Genomic DNA, 17,437 nt, shown 5'->3' with positions numbered 1-17,437 from the left:
GGACGGGTGGCGCCGCGCGCCGCCACGTGACCCTCCCCCGCGAGCGCGGGGCTCCGGCCCCCCGCGGGGAAAGGGAGGGGCGGGGAGGGGGGCTTCGCCCCCCTCCCCGCCCCTCCCTTTCCCCGCGGGGGGCCGGAGCCCCGCGATCACGTGGCCGCGGAGTGATGTCACGCCCCCCCCCCCCCTTCCCGCCCTATCCGCGCAGAGCGGCCGAGTGTCCCGGGGCGCGCGGCGCCGCCGCTCCGCCCTTCAGCAGCGGCGCGGCACGGCGCGGATCGGTCCGCGGCTGCCGGCGGCGGGAGACCACGATCGTGGTGGGACGCCGTTGCTTCATGAGGTGAGGGCGGCTCGGCGTGAGGTTGCGTGCGCGCAGGCACGGCGGCGGGCGGGCGTCGTCAATAGGGGCTTTGTGTGCGGCGCCCACCTGCCCCCCGCCGTTGCCGCCGTTGCCGCCGGACGCTTCCCCGGCGGAGCCGGAGGGGAGAAGCCTTCTGCCGAGCGCAACAGGGGGGAAACTTCTCCCTTGTCTTCCCGCCGGTGCTGCCGGAGAGCCCCGTTTTCCCTGTGTGGAGAGCACCGGGGAGGGGGGCGGGGGGTGCGCAGCCCGTCAGTCGGTGCCGCTTGGCTGTTTACTTTTATTGACTTTGTTTATAGTTTTATGGGTTTTTGTTGTTTTTTTTTCCTCTCTCCCCTCGGTGCGTGGCGGGGGCTGACAGCTGCCGGCGGGCGTCCGCGGTAGCACTTCGGTGCGGTCAGGCCGGCGCCGGTTCACCGGCCCCCGCCTCCCTACCCGCCCGTCGGTGGGTCTCCGCGGGTCCCTCAGCCCTCGCCGCCTCGGGGAGAGGGGTCGCCCGGTCCTTGACAGCGCGGGTCCGGCTGAGCCCAGGGGGCTCCTCACCGCCTCCTCACCCCTTGTCCCGGGGGTCCCTGACAGGAGCTTCAATCCGCTCCCCCCCCCCCGGGGACACACACACCCCCCCTCAAATTGCCTCGCTCCCATGAAAAAAGGTGGCCCCGGGGTCGGCGTTGTCCCGGTGCTCGTGTGGGGTGGTTTCTCTCCGGGGTTTCGGTGGAAGCTCGGGGAAGGGAGGGCTGGCTACCGGGCTCCGCGGGGGGCGGTGGTTGGGCCGGGCTCCGCCGGGTCCCCCCCGCACCGCTGCCGGTCGCGTCTCCGTCTGCCCCGCGGGCAGGCGCGGGGGGTCCGCCGTCCTCTGGCGGCGGGGGCTTGAAAGATGAAGATTTTCTGTAGCTGTGGGAAAAAAAAAAAAAAAAAAAAATTTGAGTCGCCTGCTTTAGGAATCGCGTCAAGTTTAACCGGGATCCTGTGCTTCTAAGTTGCAACAGAGCACGCGGAGGATTTTTGCTTTCTCTTGCACAGCGTTTGGCAGCACAAGCTTTCTGCAGTCTGCTGTTGCCACTTGTGACATTCTTAAGTTTCTCCTTGTGAAAAGGCTAGTTAAGTTTTGCTTTATCAGCACTGCAGGATCTTAACAAATTCTCCCGTTTGTTTCTATAGTGAGCGTGAGCATGCTTATTACAGAACTGATACAAAGCGCTTGCAGTCTAGTGGAGTGAGTGTTACTTTGGCAGAACCTGTAGTCTGTTCTTTTTTTTTTTTTCTTTTTTCCCCCCTTTATCCCAGTGGGCTGCAGATTAGTGTGTGTTATTTAAAAAAAAAAAAATCAAATGCCAAAAACTACACATACATAAGTTTAGAAAGGCTTTCTGATGTCCTAGATTAACTAGGAGTAAATGAATTTAGTAAATATCTGTCAATGACCTGCTTGGCTCTTGTCTTGGGACACTCATGGAAAGCTGTCAATGAGATTTTATTTACTAATAGGAGAATTGCATAACAGCCATATGAACCAGAGTGAAAGAGCATTTGAGTAGAACGAGGCTTGATATGAGCTCAGGGTTCTCTTGATTTGAAGCCAAGCTCAGTGCCAATAAGTCACACTATGCAGTAGCAGAACGTCCATCCTTCCATTCTCTAAAAATATTGGCCCTGTGCTATTCTCACCCCTCTTCCAAGAGTGCATCTGTTAGTAAAGCAATAAAATGCTACGTCCTCCCCTCTCCTTCCCTGAACCAAGACATGGGTAACATCAAGTGGAGAAGAGACTAGGCAGGAGGCTGCTGGTCTCATGAAGCGATGTAAGCATTCCACAAGAGGGGTTCACTCACTTGCCTCATCTCTTTCTTTCTTTTTGTATGATCCTCACTGTGTTACTTTTCTTCTTCCCCTCTCTGATCTGGATTTTGTGCCTCTTTTGAGGGAGAAGCAGTGGCTAGAGAAACATGAAAGCTGACTTCTTGTGTGAGATGTTGGCAACTTCTAAATCCTACTGCAACAATACCCTCCCTAATCACACTCCTTTTGAGAGCTGATTGTGGGCTAGTTCTTTTTGCACGGGGATAATGCTTGAAATAACTACAGAGAAAAAACAAGCAAAACTAGAAGAAATAATTTCAAAGCTTTAGTGCCTTGCTTAGTGGCAGAGATAGTAGACCACTGAAAATCCCAGGGTGGGAGCACAGCAATCCGTAATATCTTCTGGGGTTATAGATTGGAGTAACTGGCTCTTCTGCTATGTGTGTACTTTCTGCATGTCTGAGAAACCTGTTCTCTTGCCCGCATTCCTTGGAGTTGCTGTCTAGGTGCCTGTGAAGGCACATAGGTGATAGCTCTGCATTTGAGGTGGCTTGGGGCTTGTTTTCAGAGTTGTCAGTCCTTGCTGCTCCTAATGTTTTGAGGGTCATCTAATAATGCACTTTTAGAGTATAGAGGAAGTAGTGCAAATAGCTGTAATTCGGGTAAGACATCAGAGCAGAGCTTATCGCTGTCAAACCGCTAGAGACAAATGCGAGTCTGGTGAAGTGTGGAAGCAACTGAAGATCTCCACTGGCACTTAGGACTAGCTACCAGTCCAGGTACTTGCCGAGGACTGCTGGAGTGGAAGCACACAGCAGTGAAAGAAGGCATCCTTCCCTTATGTTGAGATCCAGAACAGGATGGCTGGTAATGCCTGGAGGTGATGGTGGTGGTTGGTGTGCTGAACTTGAGACCACCTCTGGAAGAGAGAGCCACTGGCCTAATGGTTAGTGCATTTGCCTGGAAAGTGTTAGATCTTGACTCAAGTCTTTCCTCTGCAGGCAGACCATGCATTTTGGATAAATGCTGCAATAATGTGTATTTTCTAAAGTTGCCATAGTCTCCTTTTGGTTTTGTCCCTGGAAGCCATTGCTGGTATTCAAAATACTGTAAAACAAGATGTGTGGTTTGTTTCACCTGAATCTATAGCAGGGATGGGTAAAGTGGAGAACCAAGTTTGTTCAGTCATTACAATAGAAAAAGAATTTGTATGATGGCCTCTCTATGACTCTAACTTTAGTAGCTGAGGATGTTCCATTTCTTTCCTCATAACTGCTGAGAGGCAGGGAGCTACTGTTGGTTATTGCAGATGTCTGGATTCCCAAGGGCACTGGGACACCCTGAAATGTGTCTGGGGAGTTTGACAGTCAGGTGCTTTCTGAGGACCTTGTTTACAAGGACTTGCCTGAGACACCAGCGTGTGTCTCTAAGGGAGATCCAGAGATTCATAGGTCTCTGCAGGCTGGGAGAAGTATCTTAAAACACTAGATCATCTTCAGTATTTGTACAGCACCTAGTGCCGCTGCTATTGAATGTAACTTTCAATGACCTGAATAAAATCAAATAAAAATCACTTGATTATCACTAAGATATATGTGTTGATCTTGCAGGTGTTCTGCTAGTTTATAGCATTGATAGTCTTCTGGGATAGAAAATATTTGACTTCCTAGTACTTTTTTTCGAGGGGTGGAAACGCCCCAACTCTCTTTCCATCTTTGGCTAATGTTTAAAAAAGGTACTGCATTTTCATCACCTAAAATATTTTCACTACACACGAACTTGGAAGCTGAATCGAGGAGTTGTGTTATCAGCACAGGCTCTGAAGGTATTTCTAGACTGCAGAGGTTTTCAGTAGGATACCCTTCCAAGACATTTCAAAAGTATAAGGGCAGAGTTTATGGTGGGGCTTTGCAAATGTCTTAGATAAATTAAATTGATGTTCCCGTCTTCCTGACTCCTGCCCTAATAGATGACTGTTCTGCCTTAGGCTATTTCAGAATATTAATCCATAAAGGCATAGATATGTCTCTTCATAGATTTAACGTTGCATCTGTACAGATTGTCATGTTTGCTGATTCTGAAGAGCATCTAGTTGAATGGTTGATACAGAATATTAGGAGGGAAGTAAGTGTAAACAAGTACTAGCTGTTGTTACCCATGTGAGTTTCTCATTTAAGGACTGGCATTTCACAGGGGACTCTGCGTCATTTTTCTCTATTTCTAGTTGTAGCTGGATGCTTCAATTCCAATCTAGCCCTGTCGGACTAAGCATTGAACATGGAAAAGTCTTCAGGACTGCAACGTATCTTATGTATGATCAAACCAGAGAATATGGCCTCAAAATTGAGGGGCACGCAAAGGGGGGGGGCGCCTTTTTGTTTTAGAGACAGGGAAATTGAAAGCAGAGAAAGACAGCAGTATGTCCCATTTCATGCAGCAAGTCTTGTCTCTTTTACTGTGCTCTTCAGTGAGCTGGATGTGTGTTGACAGACACTTCCAGACAAAAGAACTGGAGTAAGAACAGAGTAAGGTTGCATGTAATGAGTGAATGACAAATTTGTGTGGACTTCATTTGAGCTAGAATTTTGCCTGGAGTGCTGTCTAACATGCCAAGTAAACAAATCAGGGCAATGTCACATCTTGATTTTTCTCTAATCTCCTGTAATTCACTATGTCTAAGGCCTTGTTGATGCAAGCTTTCTCCTAGCTCTCTGGAACTGATTTTGAAAACACTGTTTAACAAACTGCACATATCTGTGCATTGACAATCTTCCCTGTCTTTGTATTGGTTGTATAACATCCACCACAGAGGCTGGTACTGCTTCAGCTGAATCCATTAAATCCCTAAAAGTTTAACATTTGCAAATTCTGAATATCAAAGGAAGAGTAGAGAGTTGATGCAAAGTGTTCTGGAGGAGGGAGCAATAGCTGTAGATTTGTTGGTGATGCAATATCTGTGGAGCTCTAACTTTCAGGCTCAAATGCTTAAATTTGTACAGTTCAGCACATCCTTGCTAGTGATTTGTGAACACATAGAGGGATTGTACTAAGTTACCCAAGGCCCTTGCTATCTCTGATGTCCAGTTCTATTTAGAGTGGGATTAACAGTGTATAAATCCCTCCCACTCTTGTGTAGTGCTTGGGCTTCTCAGGGCATTTTTCAGTGTGTTTTCATTAGTAAGTAATAGTAGATTAAACACAGCAAGAATTATTTGTCTTTATAGGTGACATAAAGTTTAAAAAAATTCTGTTCCATTTGACTTTTCGTACGATAGGAGGATGGGTTACGCAAGATGGAAAAACTAAGCTGTGCTGATAAAGAGTGGGGAAATGTTCCCATTGCTTTTGGTGACATCATATGTGCTTCTAGGCTTTGACCTAAGAAATAGGATAATATGCTCAGCTGGGTGGAATTGAGAAGGTAGTCAGAGATGAAATGTTGAGTGGATTTTTTTAGGATGGTATGGGCTTACTGCATTTATGTATGAACAACCAAAGAGGCTGGGCAACGGCTAATGCCTCCAGGTGGTCCTGTGGCTTTGGCAATGCTAAGGAGAAGCTTGGGTTTGGCATGTTCTTGATATGGGATAGTAGGTCAGGGGATCTCAGGCATGTGAAGTGTTTGAGAAGTTGGGTACTGAAGGTGGGCAGCAGAAGAGATGCTAGTAGTGTGGATGCCTCTGGCTCTTCTGCAGTGCTGGTTGCTGCAAAGGCTTGTGCTTCTGGGTCAGAGCAGGGCTTGTGATTTAGAAAGTCATCATCCAAAGAATAAATGGTGGTGGTGTGCTTTGGGAGAAGACACTTCTGGGGCCCCTTGTCTTCCCCTGTGAGCACAGGTGTATTCACACAAAGGAGATGTGAGTGTATGGTGGCAATGGTGTTCTTCCAGACCCTTTTTTCTTTCTTTCTTGTTTTTGTTTTTCCTTCTCTTTGTCAGATCTTGCATGGAGTCTCTAGTTCTTTTCTGTAACCTCACAAGGTTAAAACATTTTTTGAAGTATTTTTGGGAGGGGAAGGGGAAGTTAGTTGATGACATGAATCGTGCTTTGCTAGAGAAGAGCACTGTCTCAGATGGAGGCTTCTCAGGGTGTTCTGAAAGAAGTGCAAGATTTTTGACACCTAAATTAATTGAATTCAGCACTTACCAGTAAAGGGCAACTGTCATTGGCATGAACAGTATCCATAGTGTGTGGTTTTACTGTAAACTTGTAGTTTTACTTAGTAAAACTGAGTCTGTTTTACTGTTGCATCACTTGATCTTTGGCCATTCAAGGAGTTAATTGTAACATTGTTTGAAAGGCCTTGCTCTGATTTTAATACAATTTAATGAAACAAAACTAGTATGTCAGTGTTGTTTTGTACTGTGGTTTGCACAAATCTCACTGTAAATCAGTGGGGAAGATTATCCTAATCAGTTTCCTACATTTAAACCTAAAGATTGTACTGTGTATTAAAATAGAGTTTCAATGAAATTATTGAGGCCAAAGATTACCACCACTTTAATGTCTCTTGTTTTAACTAGATAGGTTTACCACCAACCAAAAGATGTTTTCTGTGGCTTGTATTCCAGAAAGCCATTTCTTAACATTAAGCTGAAGGGAAGATGAGATAGATAGAGGACTAGATATTTAGTTCTGGAGCTAATGGTTAAAAGCATGTGATCAGCATTAGCTGTTGAGAATCCCTGGAGTTAAGCACTTATCTACTGCTAACTTGCTGCAGCTAAAAAATGACAGCGCTCAGTATTTATTATCACATTTGTTCTGAATGCTGAGAAATGCCGCTATTAGTAGAGATTGCTTCTTGTTAATACCTGTGATTCATTGCAGAAATATTGTTTGGAAGTGTCTTGATGCTCCCTAGTGAATTTCTAGTAGTCGTTTCCTATCTTGTAAAACAGGAGTGTATTAATGGCACTTCCTTTATCCCCCCTCTAGCAAATGAACAGTTGTCATAAAGCTCTGCTAAATGAGGATGCTGACCTCTTTTTGCATCAGTTCCAATAATTGCACCCTTTGAGAGGTGGCTTCCTCCGTTACACAGTGCCAAGAAAAGAGAGCCCTCACCATTTCATGGGGTTTTATCTCTACAGCTGAAGGATTATGGCCGTTATGATGCACAAGCTCTAATCTTAATGTTTGTGTTTAACTACCTCTTATGGAGAAAATACAGATGTGACATATGCTAAACTTGGGAATGCTGGTTTTGTGTGCTTGTGCATGCTTTTTTATCTATGCTGAGGACTTGAGTTTCATATGCAATGTATATAAATGCACTCACACAAGAGGTGAAGTATCCTGTGGGAAAAATAAGTTGGCTTCCAACAGAAACACAGCTCACCTCCCTTCCTTCCTCAAAAGGGGGAAAAGTAGCATATTAGGAGTGCTAGCAAAGCTTGTTAATTAGAATCTGTTACAGGTTCCTCAGAGAAGAGAGTCCAGCTTTGCAGCTGTTCTGTGCCTATACCCACAAGGAGTTGTCATCTCCCCCATAGCCATGTAGTTGAATACTTTATCTTCTATGGGAGCTATAACATCTTTTGTTCACGGGACCCAAAAATGCTGAGGGAGTGGGAAACAGAAAGACAGCCTATAGCAGGCAATTTTTTTGCAATCTGTATGTGAGGAAAGATTTCTTGTTTTCAATTCCCCATGCACAGGATTTCTTTATATTTTAGTCACTGGTCTAATTAAACTGTTTACTTTTTTTTTTTTTTTTTGGTCAAACGTTTAAGTTTTAAAATAAAAAGTCTTTTTAAGTTTCGGATTTTGTGGGATATTGTATGATGTTTCTCAGATTTTAAAGTTCCTTTAAGTTGTGGTTTGGTTTTGTTTTTTCCCAAAAGTTTTAAAAACAGTTTGGGCTTTTGTCCTCTGTTTCCTTTCTTTCTTCAAAATGTCTTTTCCTTTCTTTCTTCGAAATGTCTTTTCCTTTCTTTCTTTGAAATGTCTTTTCCTTTCTTTCTTTGAAATATCTTTTTCTTTCTTTTTTCTTTCTTTTTTTGCTGGTGTGGTATGTGAAGAAGGCCAGATAAGTGTAATGGTGTTTGTCTTGTCTGTACCCTGGCATTTCTGTCTTTGCAGTGCTTATCATCCTTGGTGTTGCTAGAGAATGATTTAGGAGATTATTTGGCTCTCGCTGAGATTCAGGCTCCTTTCCAGTGCAGGTTATGACAGTTGTGCAATTTAAACACTTTCTCCAAAGTTTGAGTAGGTGTAGCAGAAGTGAAGTGGTATGCTTCTCTCAGAGCAACCTAAAATAATTCCTTCTTTTTGATTGTTTGAAACTTGCTTCCCCCCCCCCCCCCCTTTATTTTGTGTTACTGTATTACGAACACTCCATTCAGCTCAGGAAAAAGCTAAGAAATTGTCACTTATGCCAGGGAGTGAAAAACTTCTTCAATTTTTCTTTTCCTTTTCCTTTTGCATGTTAAAGAACTAGAAATGCCAGAAGCCCATTCTCCTTTAGATGAAAAGCAAGAACTTCAAGTGAAACCCCTCGATCATATACCTGAAAGCAGTCAGGAGTCTCATATGACTTTAAAATGACTGTTTAATTAGATTTAGAGTCATTTAATTAGATTTAATGATATTCTAACAGCCTACAGAATTACTCCATCCAGATTACCTACTGGAGGTGTGTGTTCTGTGGGAAATGTATTTGTGTGTATGTAGCATATGGGATTTCTTGTTTGTTTGGGTTTTTTTGAAGAAATGTGTTTGTCTTAAATGGCTGTCAGATAAATACGAGGTTGAACTAAATGATGTGTTTACTTAGCACTAATCGCTATTTTTGAGTGGTACTTAGCGTTGTATTTTGTGGAAGCATTCATATATATTCTGCCAAGAGTATACACTGTGTAGTTGCATTTTAAAACTCATAGTAGAGGGATCGTGTAGAACATAGCAACTTGCTTCATAATAATGCAACTTTCTTTTATGAAACAATTGAATCTCACTTTGCTTATCAAACTGTAATCTACTGTTTCTGAAGAGTGATGTGAAACATTAGTGACCCTGCATGACCTATTTGAATTTATGCTCCAGTCCTCATTTCAGTTATTTATTTATCTGGCTAGACTTGTAATATTTTTTCTCCTTTTTTTTTCTAGGGTGGAGGGAGGAAGTTTATACAGCTGAACATCCTTTACTTTAAACTGTTCCTTCAGAAGGAATTTGTATAGCAGCTAAAACTTGTAGATGAGGGTGACTGGCTATTCCAGTGAGCATACTGTAAAACTAGAAATTTGGAACATTTTTGCATAGATGGCTTTGCCCAGTCCAGATGTATGTTGCTTTTTCGTTAAGTTTTCCTGTTTTGTGCTCTAGGAAAAAACACATTGTCGTGCTACTTTAACATGCTGTTTGCCATTACATTTGTCTTGGATTGGTAATATGTTGTATACCGAAGCTTTCTGTAGGAAACTTTGCTTTAGGCACTGGCTCCCTGTTCCCTGGTGAGAGCTTGCATCTTGTCTGTAATGCTAGTTGTATATGTTTGTGCAACTGCTGCTTTTCTTCACTTGAAAGGGAGGAGAGGGGAACATGACTGTTTGTGATAGTGCACTGCCAAATTAAAAGCAGCTATGGCTCCAAGAATACACATACAGTTTCTTATGGGGAAAAGCATAAAACAATTCTTTCAGTGATAACCTCTGTTCTTGCTCAGATGGTTCTATCTGCTATGTTGTGTTGAGCTGTCCTGGTATGTGTCATGCATGGTTTAAGTATAATATTGAATTTGGTTAGTGGTTAGATTTGCACTTACAATAGTGGTGGTACTTCTGCTACCCATTGCAGACCCACGGTTGTAGGATAGTGAAGTTTTAATGAATAGCTTTGAATGTTTATTTCTGCTTTTCCCACTTTACAAATGACTGCCCTGATGATAATGTTAAAATAGGCAGTGGGCACAGAAAGCTGCTACATGTATGAACATGTTGGTGATCTAATTATGTTGGGAGGTAGCTAATATAACATGATACACACTTGAGGTTTTGGTAAAGATTTGCTCTGTTCTTCTGTGGTCAGACTTAGGCTTGCTTTTAAGTTTGGAGAAGCAGAAAGTTTCCCTTAGCTAGCTGTTAATCTTTTTTAGAGCTTGAGGGCTAAATCCTCAAAGGGTGATATAGGTATGCAAATTCAATTCAGACTTGGCTGCCAGTGAACTGAATGGTATCAAGTTGGAATCTTATTTTTCTTTCTTTTCTGTTTAGATATTGAAGAGGGATAAAAAGCTCCTCAAAGGTTTGGAAGGTTGGATGTGATCAGCATGAAGAGCTTAAAAGCAAAGTTCAGGAAAAGTGACGTAAGTATTTCTGCTCAGTTTGACTGCTGGTTTCCATGCTGGAAACAAGTTCTTCACTCCCACCTTGATAAGGTTGTAGGTTAATGAATTACAGAGAAGAAAACCTTTATCCAAGCATAAAAGCAACAGCTGAATACAGTATGGAGTAGGCTGTTTCTATTCGAATTTTAATTCTCTGTTATGCAAACTAATAGTATTTCACTACCTCGCTGCCTATAACTGAATCATGCACATACGTGTGGGGTCTGCAGAGCTTCTATTAGATTGTGCTGGTGCCCAGATTGTAACTTTGTTTCAGGTGTAGGATTAAGCCTAGTAAAGACTTTTCTACCCAATCATATTTCTGTCTAAGCATAATACCATTCTTATCAGTGTGGTGTTTGAGCACTTAACAAAATGTCTCAGTGTGTGGCAGGGTTTCTTTGTCAGCAGGAACACAGGAACTAGCTGTGCACTTAGAGCAGCTGTGGCTTATCAGTTCTAGCACTACAAGAGAGATGGATATGAGGCTTGAGCAGTGAGGATGATAGACATAAATATGGAGGTCCTACAGGAGACTCTTCGGAACTGCATTTAGAGAGACATTAGGCTGCACATCATATATTGCCTCTTGCTAGTAGTAGTAGTAGCAGTGGAGATCATCTCCATGATCTGTGAAAAATCTGATGTTCCATCCTTCATCCTAAATTTGTGTGCTGCTTTGAAAGAAGTGATACATTGTTGTTTGTCATGGCCATATTCACACAGGGTCCTAGAGCACCTGTGTTTGATGAAGATGCTTAAGTTTTAGGAAAATGGAGCTTCTTAAGTTTTGATGTTCAGGAGTAGAATTGCACACTGTGCTCAGGAGTAGTACAGGCTGTGCTTTGATGTAATGGTGTGCCATGAGACCATATTTAGAGTGGTGTCTTCAGCTGGCTTGTAATGCACTTCAGTAGCTGTGAAGAAGGTAGAGATGATGCTGTGGTATAATCTGCAGATGTGCTCGTTACTGCTTCAAAAGTTTTTTGAGCTACAGGTTAGCATTTGGTGCAGCTGCTGTATTGGCTTCTTACCAGCAGCACTGATGGATGCTCTACCTCTCCAGTTTAGCAAGAGCTCTTTCTAAAAAGATTACCTCTAGAAATGAGGTAAATATGTCAACCAACCTTTGGGAGCAGGGGGAAACACTTTTAACTTTGTAAGCAGTGTTTGGCTTTTGCTAGTCGCCAGACTGAATCAGCCAATGGCACAGTGTCTTGTGCCACTTCATAACAAATAAAAGTAATGTCACAAGTCTCTGGTGTCTTATCTAACTGAATATGCCATTCAGTTTAGAACTGGTAGAATTCTGTGGTCAGTCATTGTTGCCCCTGTTGCAACAAGTAGCTCCAATTGCTATTTTGAGTTCACCTACACCAGTAAAATTTTTTATAGGCATTTGCTTCAGTAATGAGAGCAGTCCTTTGGCTAATATATGAACACACTTGGTATTATGGAGGTTAGGTGTGCCTGTGTGTTAGGATGACTTCATTCACGCTTTTATGCTAGTTGGCTGGGCTGCTGCTCTAGAGCAAAGGCTAAGTGACGTGTGTGATGCAACAAGATCTTGCTGTAGCTAGTCCACCCACTGTTATAAATTGTACTGGTTCACTTATTTCTTTCTTATCTATGCCTGATAACTCACTCACGCCTCTCCCCAAACCCAAGTAGAGTCTGAAAGTAATTGCTGTTTTGATACTACTGCTGTCTGCTGGCTGGAGACAAAGTTGACCACAAAGGATTTTTCAGATACCTAAAATTTAGATATGCAGCTCTAAGAGCCCAGCAGTCTAAATCCATGACAGTCTGGTTTCCTCTGTTTTGAAGCCAAACCTTAAGGGCATAATTCAAAACAGCCAACAGGAACCGTTCTATATTTTGTGCAAGATAAGCAAGGAATATTATCCTTCTCTTTAGTTTCCAGAAGCTGCCTTTAACTATAATTTGTGAGGAGGAGGAGAAAGAGGAGGTGGTTTTAATTGGAATTAGTCTTATTTGGATCTCAATTTATAAGATGTGGTAACTGCTTTTGGATTGGGGATAAGGGTAAAGTCAGCAGGGATGGAAGGACTCTTTTTCTCATCCTACCTCCCTCATGTTTCTTTCTGGAGGAAGTCTTTAATGTCTTATTTTGTAGAACTGAAGGTGTCTTTGGGGAAGGAATGGTACCCTTCTCTTTAGCCTCACTGTTGGCATAAAAATATAGGAAGAGCAGGAGGAGTAGGAGTAAGTCTTCAAGGTGTGTCTGAGAAACAGGAATTACACAAAGACTTCTCCAGCAGTAAGGCTGATAACATAAAACTGTATGCTGGAATGAAGACCATGTAGGAAACTTCCTTGAAGTATTAAAGCTCTGTAGGCTATTCTGGAGTGGCTGAATTGAAAGTGGGCAGAAGTGCTGATATTCATGCGTATGTCTCAGCATCCCTCCTGCAGGGCTGTGCTTTGGTGCTGTAGCTATACCAGTCTTGCTGCTTGCAAAAGAGATGTCCCTGCTCCCTCTTCTTTCATCTCTGCCTTTCTGGTTTTGAGGGTATCTGACCCTGCAGTGAACGAGTTCAGGGACATAAAGTGATGGAAGATGACTTTGGGGGGTGAGTTTTAGCTGGTTAACTCCTGGCTCCGTCTCACTGCAGGGTCAGCCCTGAGAGGAATGGTGAAAGCAGGAGGAGCAGTAGAACATCTCTTTTCTGCAGCTGTTGCTTGGCTTAGCTGTAGTGTCAAATCATACCCTGAAATTATTGGGCTAAAAAGCACAGGGGTGGGCATGCCAGCAAAGGAGTTGCAGGAACACACATGTAAATAAGGCTGCTAATTCTGATATTTAGCAGAATTGATACAGCCCACAGGTGAGCGATGGGAGCATGACTCTTAGATGGGAGAGTGACTCCTCACTTCATGCTTTTGCTGCTCAACTCCCCTGTACCTAACTTGACTAACTCTGTGTGTGTGCAGGCAGTTCTATTAAGTGGAGAATCTTTTTTCCTTGACACACATAATCGCTGTAAAATCCTTCCTGGGGGTGACTGTTGCCATGTGAACGTGTGGATTTGGAGTGGAGGAATGAGATTTATTGCTCTGTCACAAATGAGTATTGTTAAAGTGTAATGCGTAGTTACAGGAGGATGCTTGTGGACTAGAAAGTTGTGAACAGGATGCCTAGGTGGGAGCAAATGCTGAGACTGGAAGCTAAGTAGTGGATGTGTACACTTCAAGAGTCTGTAGAGAAAACAACAGAAATTGCACTTATCAACCAGTCTCTTCTGCCTGAGAATTCTGCTGTTATTTTCTCCATTCTTTCTTCACCTCTTGTTCCTCATTATCAAACTCAAAGCATACTATTGGTAACACCTAAGTTGATAACGTAAAAGGATGACCATTTTAATTGTTGCAAGACTATAACATGTGACACTTGAAAAAGTTGGTGTGATAATATTGGGAACTATCACTTCAGAGTTTGAATTTGTTTATAAACTGTAGTTTATTCACCCAATAGATAATTAACTTCTCTACCCAGTAAGACAGAAGTTCTTCACTGTTTCTGCTTGGAAAAGCAGAGATTGAAATAATCCAATTAAAACAAAACCAGTGCTACTGATGTCTTATTAGGCCTCTTATTAATATTTGAGGTTGCAGTGTTTTCTGTAGTAACTAGTCGGTTTGTGGCCTGACTTCAAAAGCATCTAGAATCTTAAACAGACAGATGAAGGCCAAGTGGATTTTCAAATGTGCAAAGATATCAAGCCTGTCTAAACATGTTTTGTCTGATTCTTAAGTATGTCAAGATGCTCATCAACATTTTTAGGCACCTACACACATTTAAATATCTAGCTCTTTGATACTAAGATGTAGGAACCTAAGTGATCTGTTTAAGTAGATTTTTTTTTTAACTGTGTTCTTGATTGCTCTAAAAAAGGCATATTGTGTGAAGACTGTGACATATCGGATTGTTTTCAGTTTCTGACTTACAGCTGTAGGTGAAAACTGTGAGTATTGAAGATCAGCTGAAAAACATGTCTTGCAATTTGACAACGGACCAATTTTCTTCCAATTGCTAGCTTGTTGACTGGATAAGATGAAGAATTGGGATCTGTTTCCAAATATCTCCAGTACTGAATAATTAAAATAGTAGAGTGTCTTTTAAAATTGAAAATTGACTGTGCAGTTCAGGAGGAAAAAGTAGCTATTATCAGAAGCAGAGCCAAGACAGGCTGGGATTTCCCAATGCTAATCACCAGCTCTAACTTCTGGTATTTCTGGAAATGTCTACTTGTTGTACTATCATGCGGGGGTTGAAAAGTTTGCAGTTCTTATGAAAATTTCTGCTTTTTGGCCTGTAGTGTAGTCAGTGTTCCATAAATCTCAAAATGATGAGGCAGTTAGGTATGTTGTAATATAAAATTTCAGTCTTAATTTAGACACTATGCTAATTAAGGCTTGGCACTTCTTTTTAATGCCCAATGTTCTAAGTAGTAGGCTCCCATTCAACAGTTTTTAAAGTATAAAAAGCTACGTGGGGGTCTGGAATGGAAAGATTGCTCAGATAAATTCCATTGAAATCACTGTGTTCCCATGTGCTCTGGACTGAATGTGTGGGCAAACAAACCTTGGGTGGGGCAACTTTAAAAATAATAAAGCAGGATCTCATTTAAACAGCCCTTAAATTCTTTTATCCAATGAAAGCTACATTTAACCTAAAAAGGAGCATTGGTTTGTTGAAAATTGCACTGTCCACTCTATATATGTACTACTTTCAGGGTAATTGTGACCAAAAAAACCTCCACATACAGAGTTCACTCTGGCTGAAAAGTGAAATAGCAATGTTATCTGACCACTTTACCCCATTATTTAGAAAATGAACTACTGAAACTTGCTTTTATTCAGGTGCCCTTCTTTTATTGGGTGTTGAATTAAATCAGCTTGGAACACATCATCAGTATTGTAGCTTTCCCTCAGTTTACTGTGTTCTTCAGTAATAATTTTTGATTCCACTATACAGTGTGTAGGGGAGGACTTGATCTCTGGACTGTATAGATGTCCTCAACCACCTCTTCTTGGGAAAGGAGGATTTAGCCTTCTCTCCTACTTGAAACAAGTGCTGTGGCTCCTGCTTCTCCCTCTCTCTCTCAGGAGTCAAGGTTTCTACCTTCCACCTCTTTTTCTGCTCTGAAGCTATTGGGCTTCAAGCCTTCAGTTCTGAACAGCATAAGGCTCTGCTCTAGTCAGCTTGGTCTCCCAGCCAAAGCTTAAATGCTTTGTGCAGAAAAGAAGTTAAATATATTCTGAGTCTTATAGTATGTAGAGTAAGACCTGCTGCCTGTTGCAGTCAGTTCAATGTGAACCTCTTGCCATCAAGTAGTGTATGTTCTTCATTATTGATGATAAGAATGTTCTCAGAGTACTTCTAAAATTACCTTATTCAGGTGAACTGTAATTCTGGTGCACTTGAGCCCTCTGTGAGGGAACCAATACCAGCCCATAAGTTATGTAGCATCTCTTTTAATGGTGGAAGGAAAACATAATGGAGGAGAAGGTAAAGACTGATAGATAAGGGTAGGGGAAAACAGAAGGGAAAAGAAAAGGTCTGAAAGGGAGGGGAAAGGAGGGACAGTTGAAGCTGTAGGGTCAGAGTTACTATTTTGGTAACGGTTCTGTGAGAAGGAATAACTGGGCCCTTGTGGGGTGCCTGCTGACTGGTTGTCTCTGGATGGGAAAGTAATAGCTTTGGCAGAGTGTTTGAGGCTAGGTAACTTGCAGATATTCTAGAAACAACCTGCAGCATCTCCAAATGGTTGGGACAGAAAGGAAAGGGAATAGGGTAAATGAGAACTATGTTGTGGTGTTTGGAATTATAGTAGAGGAACCTGGGTTGGAGTTGGCTTACTTTTGAATAAACGCATAGTTATTTCCTAAAACAGGATTATAGTCAGGAGTATAGCAAGGAACGTCTTGGTTGGGTTCCCAGCCAGTCTTTGTCAGTCTGTAATAAAATGTCATTGTCTGTTACAAATCCATGATTCCTCTGTCTGGTGCTGGTCCCATGGCTGCTAAGTGTGTGGTGTTCATTCACAGATTGGGTTGATCATGGACGGTTGCAGTCCTAATCAGCTACTCTTATGATGTAGTTGTGTAGCAAGTGCAATGCTATTAAACCCCGTGTTTGAAGTCAGAAGCAGCTTTGGGGATGAATGACTGTCAGGTCAAACCTGCAGGGCTGACCTCACTCAGCCACTTGCAGTTTCTCTGTCCTGTTGGTAGCACATGGTGCTCATCTGGGCTCTGCTTTCCACACCTGTGTTTGTTCCAGAACCACTGCCCTAAGGACATGACATGCAGCTCCTGCATGGCCTGCCTTTTGACTTCCACCTCCACCCATACTTGTGCCCCAAATTAGGTGAGGAATAATATCTGACATTATTATTGGCCCTAGAGTCATATTCTTACCAACACAGAATGACATGGAGCTAATGATTCTTTTGTAAATATAGGTTGGTGAAAGGGAAAGATGTCCTTTTCCCAGGTGCCGCCTGCCTAGGCCTGTCAACTTTGTTATCCCAGACTTCTTGCTTGCTCACCCATCTACAGCTGGAGGAAGGGTTGGAGGCTGTGTGAAAGGAAACATTGATTAGTCACTGCTTGGCCACAAACACTGGTCTGCCCTGCAGGCCTGAGTGGTGCCTGGCAAGCAGAACACTTTGCATCTGTGTTCTGATCATGCCAAGATGGCTGGTTTGGTCATCCTTCTGTGATCCCTCATTAAAAGGAATGTATGTAAAACATTTGCAAAGATGAAGAGGAATCCTCCCATTGCAAAATTGTTTTAAATGGAGTTAAACCCTGTAGTGTTATGGACAGCAATATTCAAAATTATAGTAGATAAGTGTGGAAGAACCACAATGTGAAGCTAGCCAATTTGTTGACAGTCCATTACTAAATAAAATACCAAAATGAAGC

The 17,437-nt window shown here is 42.7% G+C and overlaps 1 protein-coding gene across 6 annotated transcripts in view; it reads left to right on the top strand.

The window, feature by feature from the left end:
• The first annotated feature begins 230 nt into the window (after nt 1-230).
• Nucleotides 231-17,437, top strand: part of RAI14 (retinoic acid induced 14) — an 89,553-nt gene continuing 72,346 nt past the window's right edge. For all 6 annotated transcript variants that reach the window (XM_049796441.1, XM_049796440.1, XM_049796439.1 and 3 more), the window contains exons 1-2: nt 231-337; nt 10,371-10,462. In XM_049796441.1, the coding sequence (XP_049652398.1) occupies nt 10,427-10,462 (36 nt within the window). In that variant the 5' untranslated portion in view covers nt 231-337; nt 10,371-10,426. The remainder of the gene's footprint in view (nt 338-10,370; nt 10,463-17,437) is intronic.

This window comes from Accipiter gentilis, chromosome Z (assembly GCF_929443795.1).
Source record: "Accipiter gentilis chromosome Z, bAccGen1.1, whole genome shotgun sequence".
Classification (NCBI taxonomy): Eukaryota; Metazoa; Chordata; class Aves; order Accipitriformes; family Accipitridae; genus Astur; species Astur gentilis.
The sequence above is the reverse complement of the archived record's forward strand: the minus strand, read 5'-3'. Positions and strand labels throughout refer to the sequence as shown.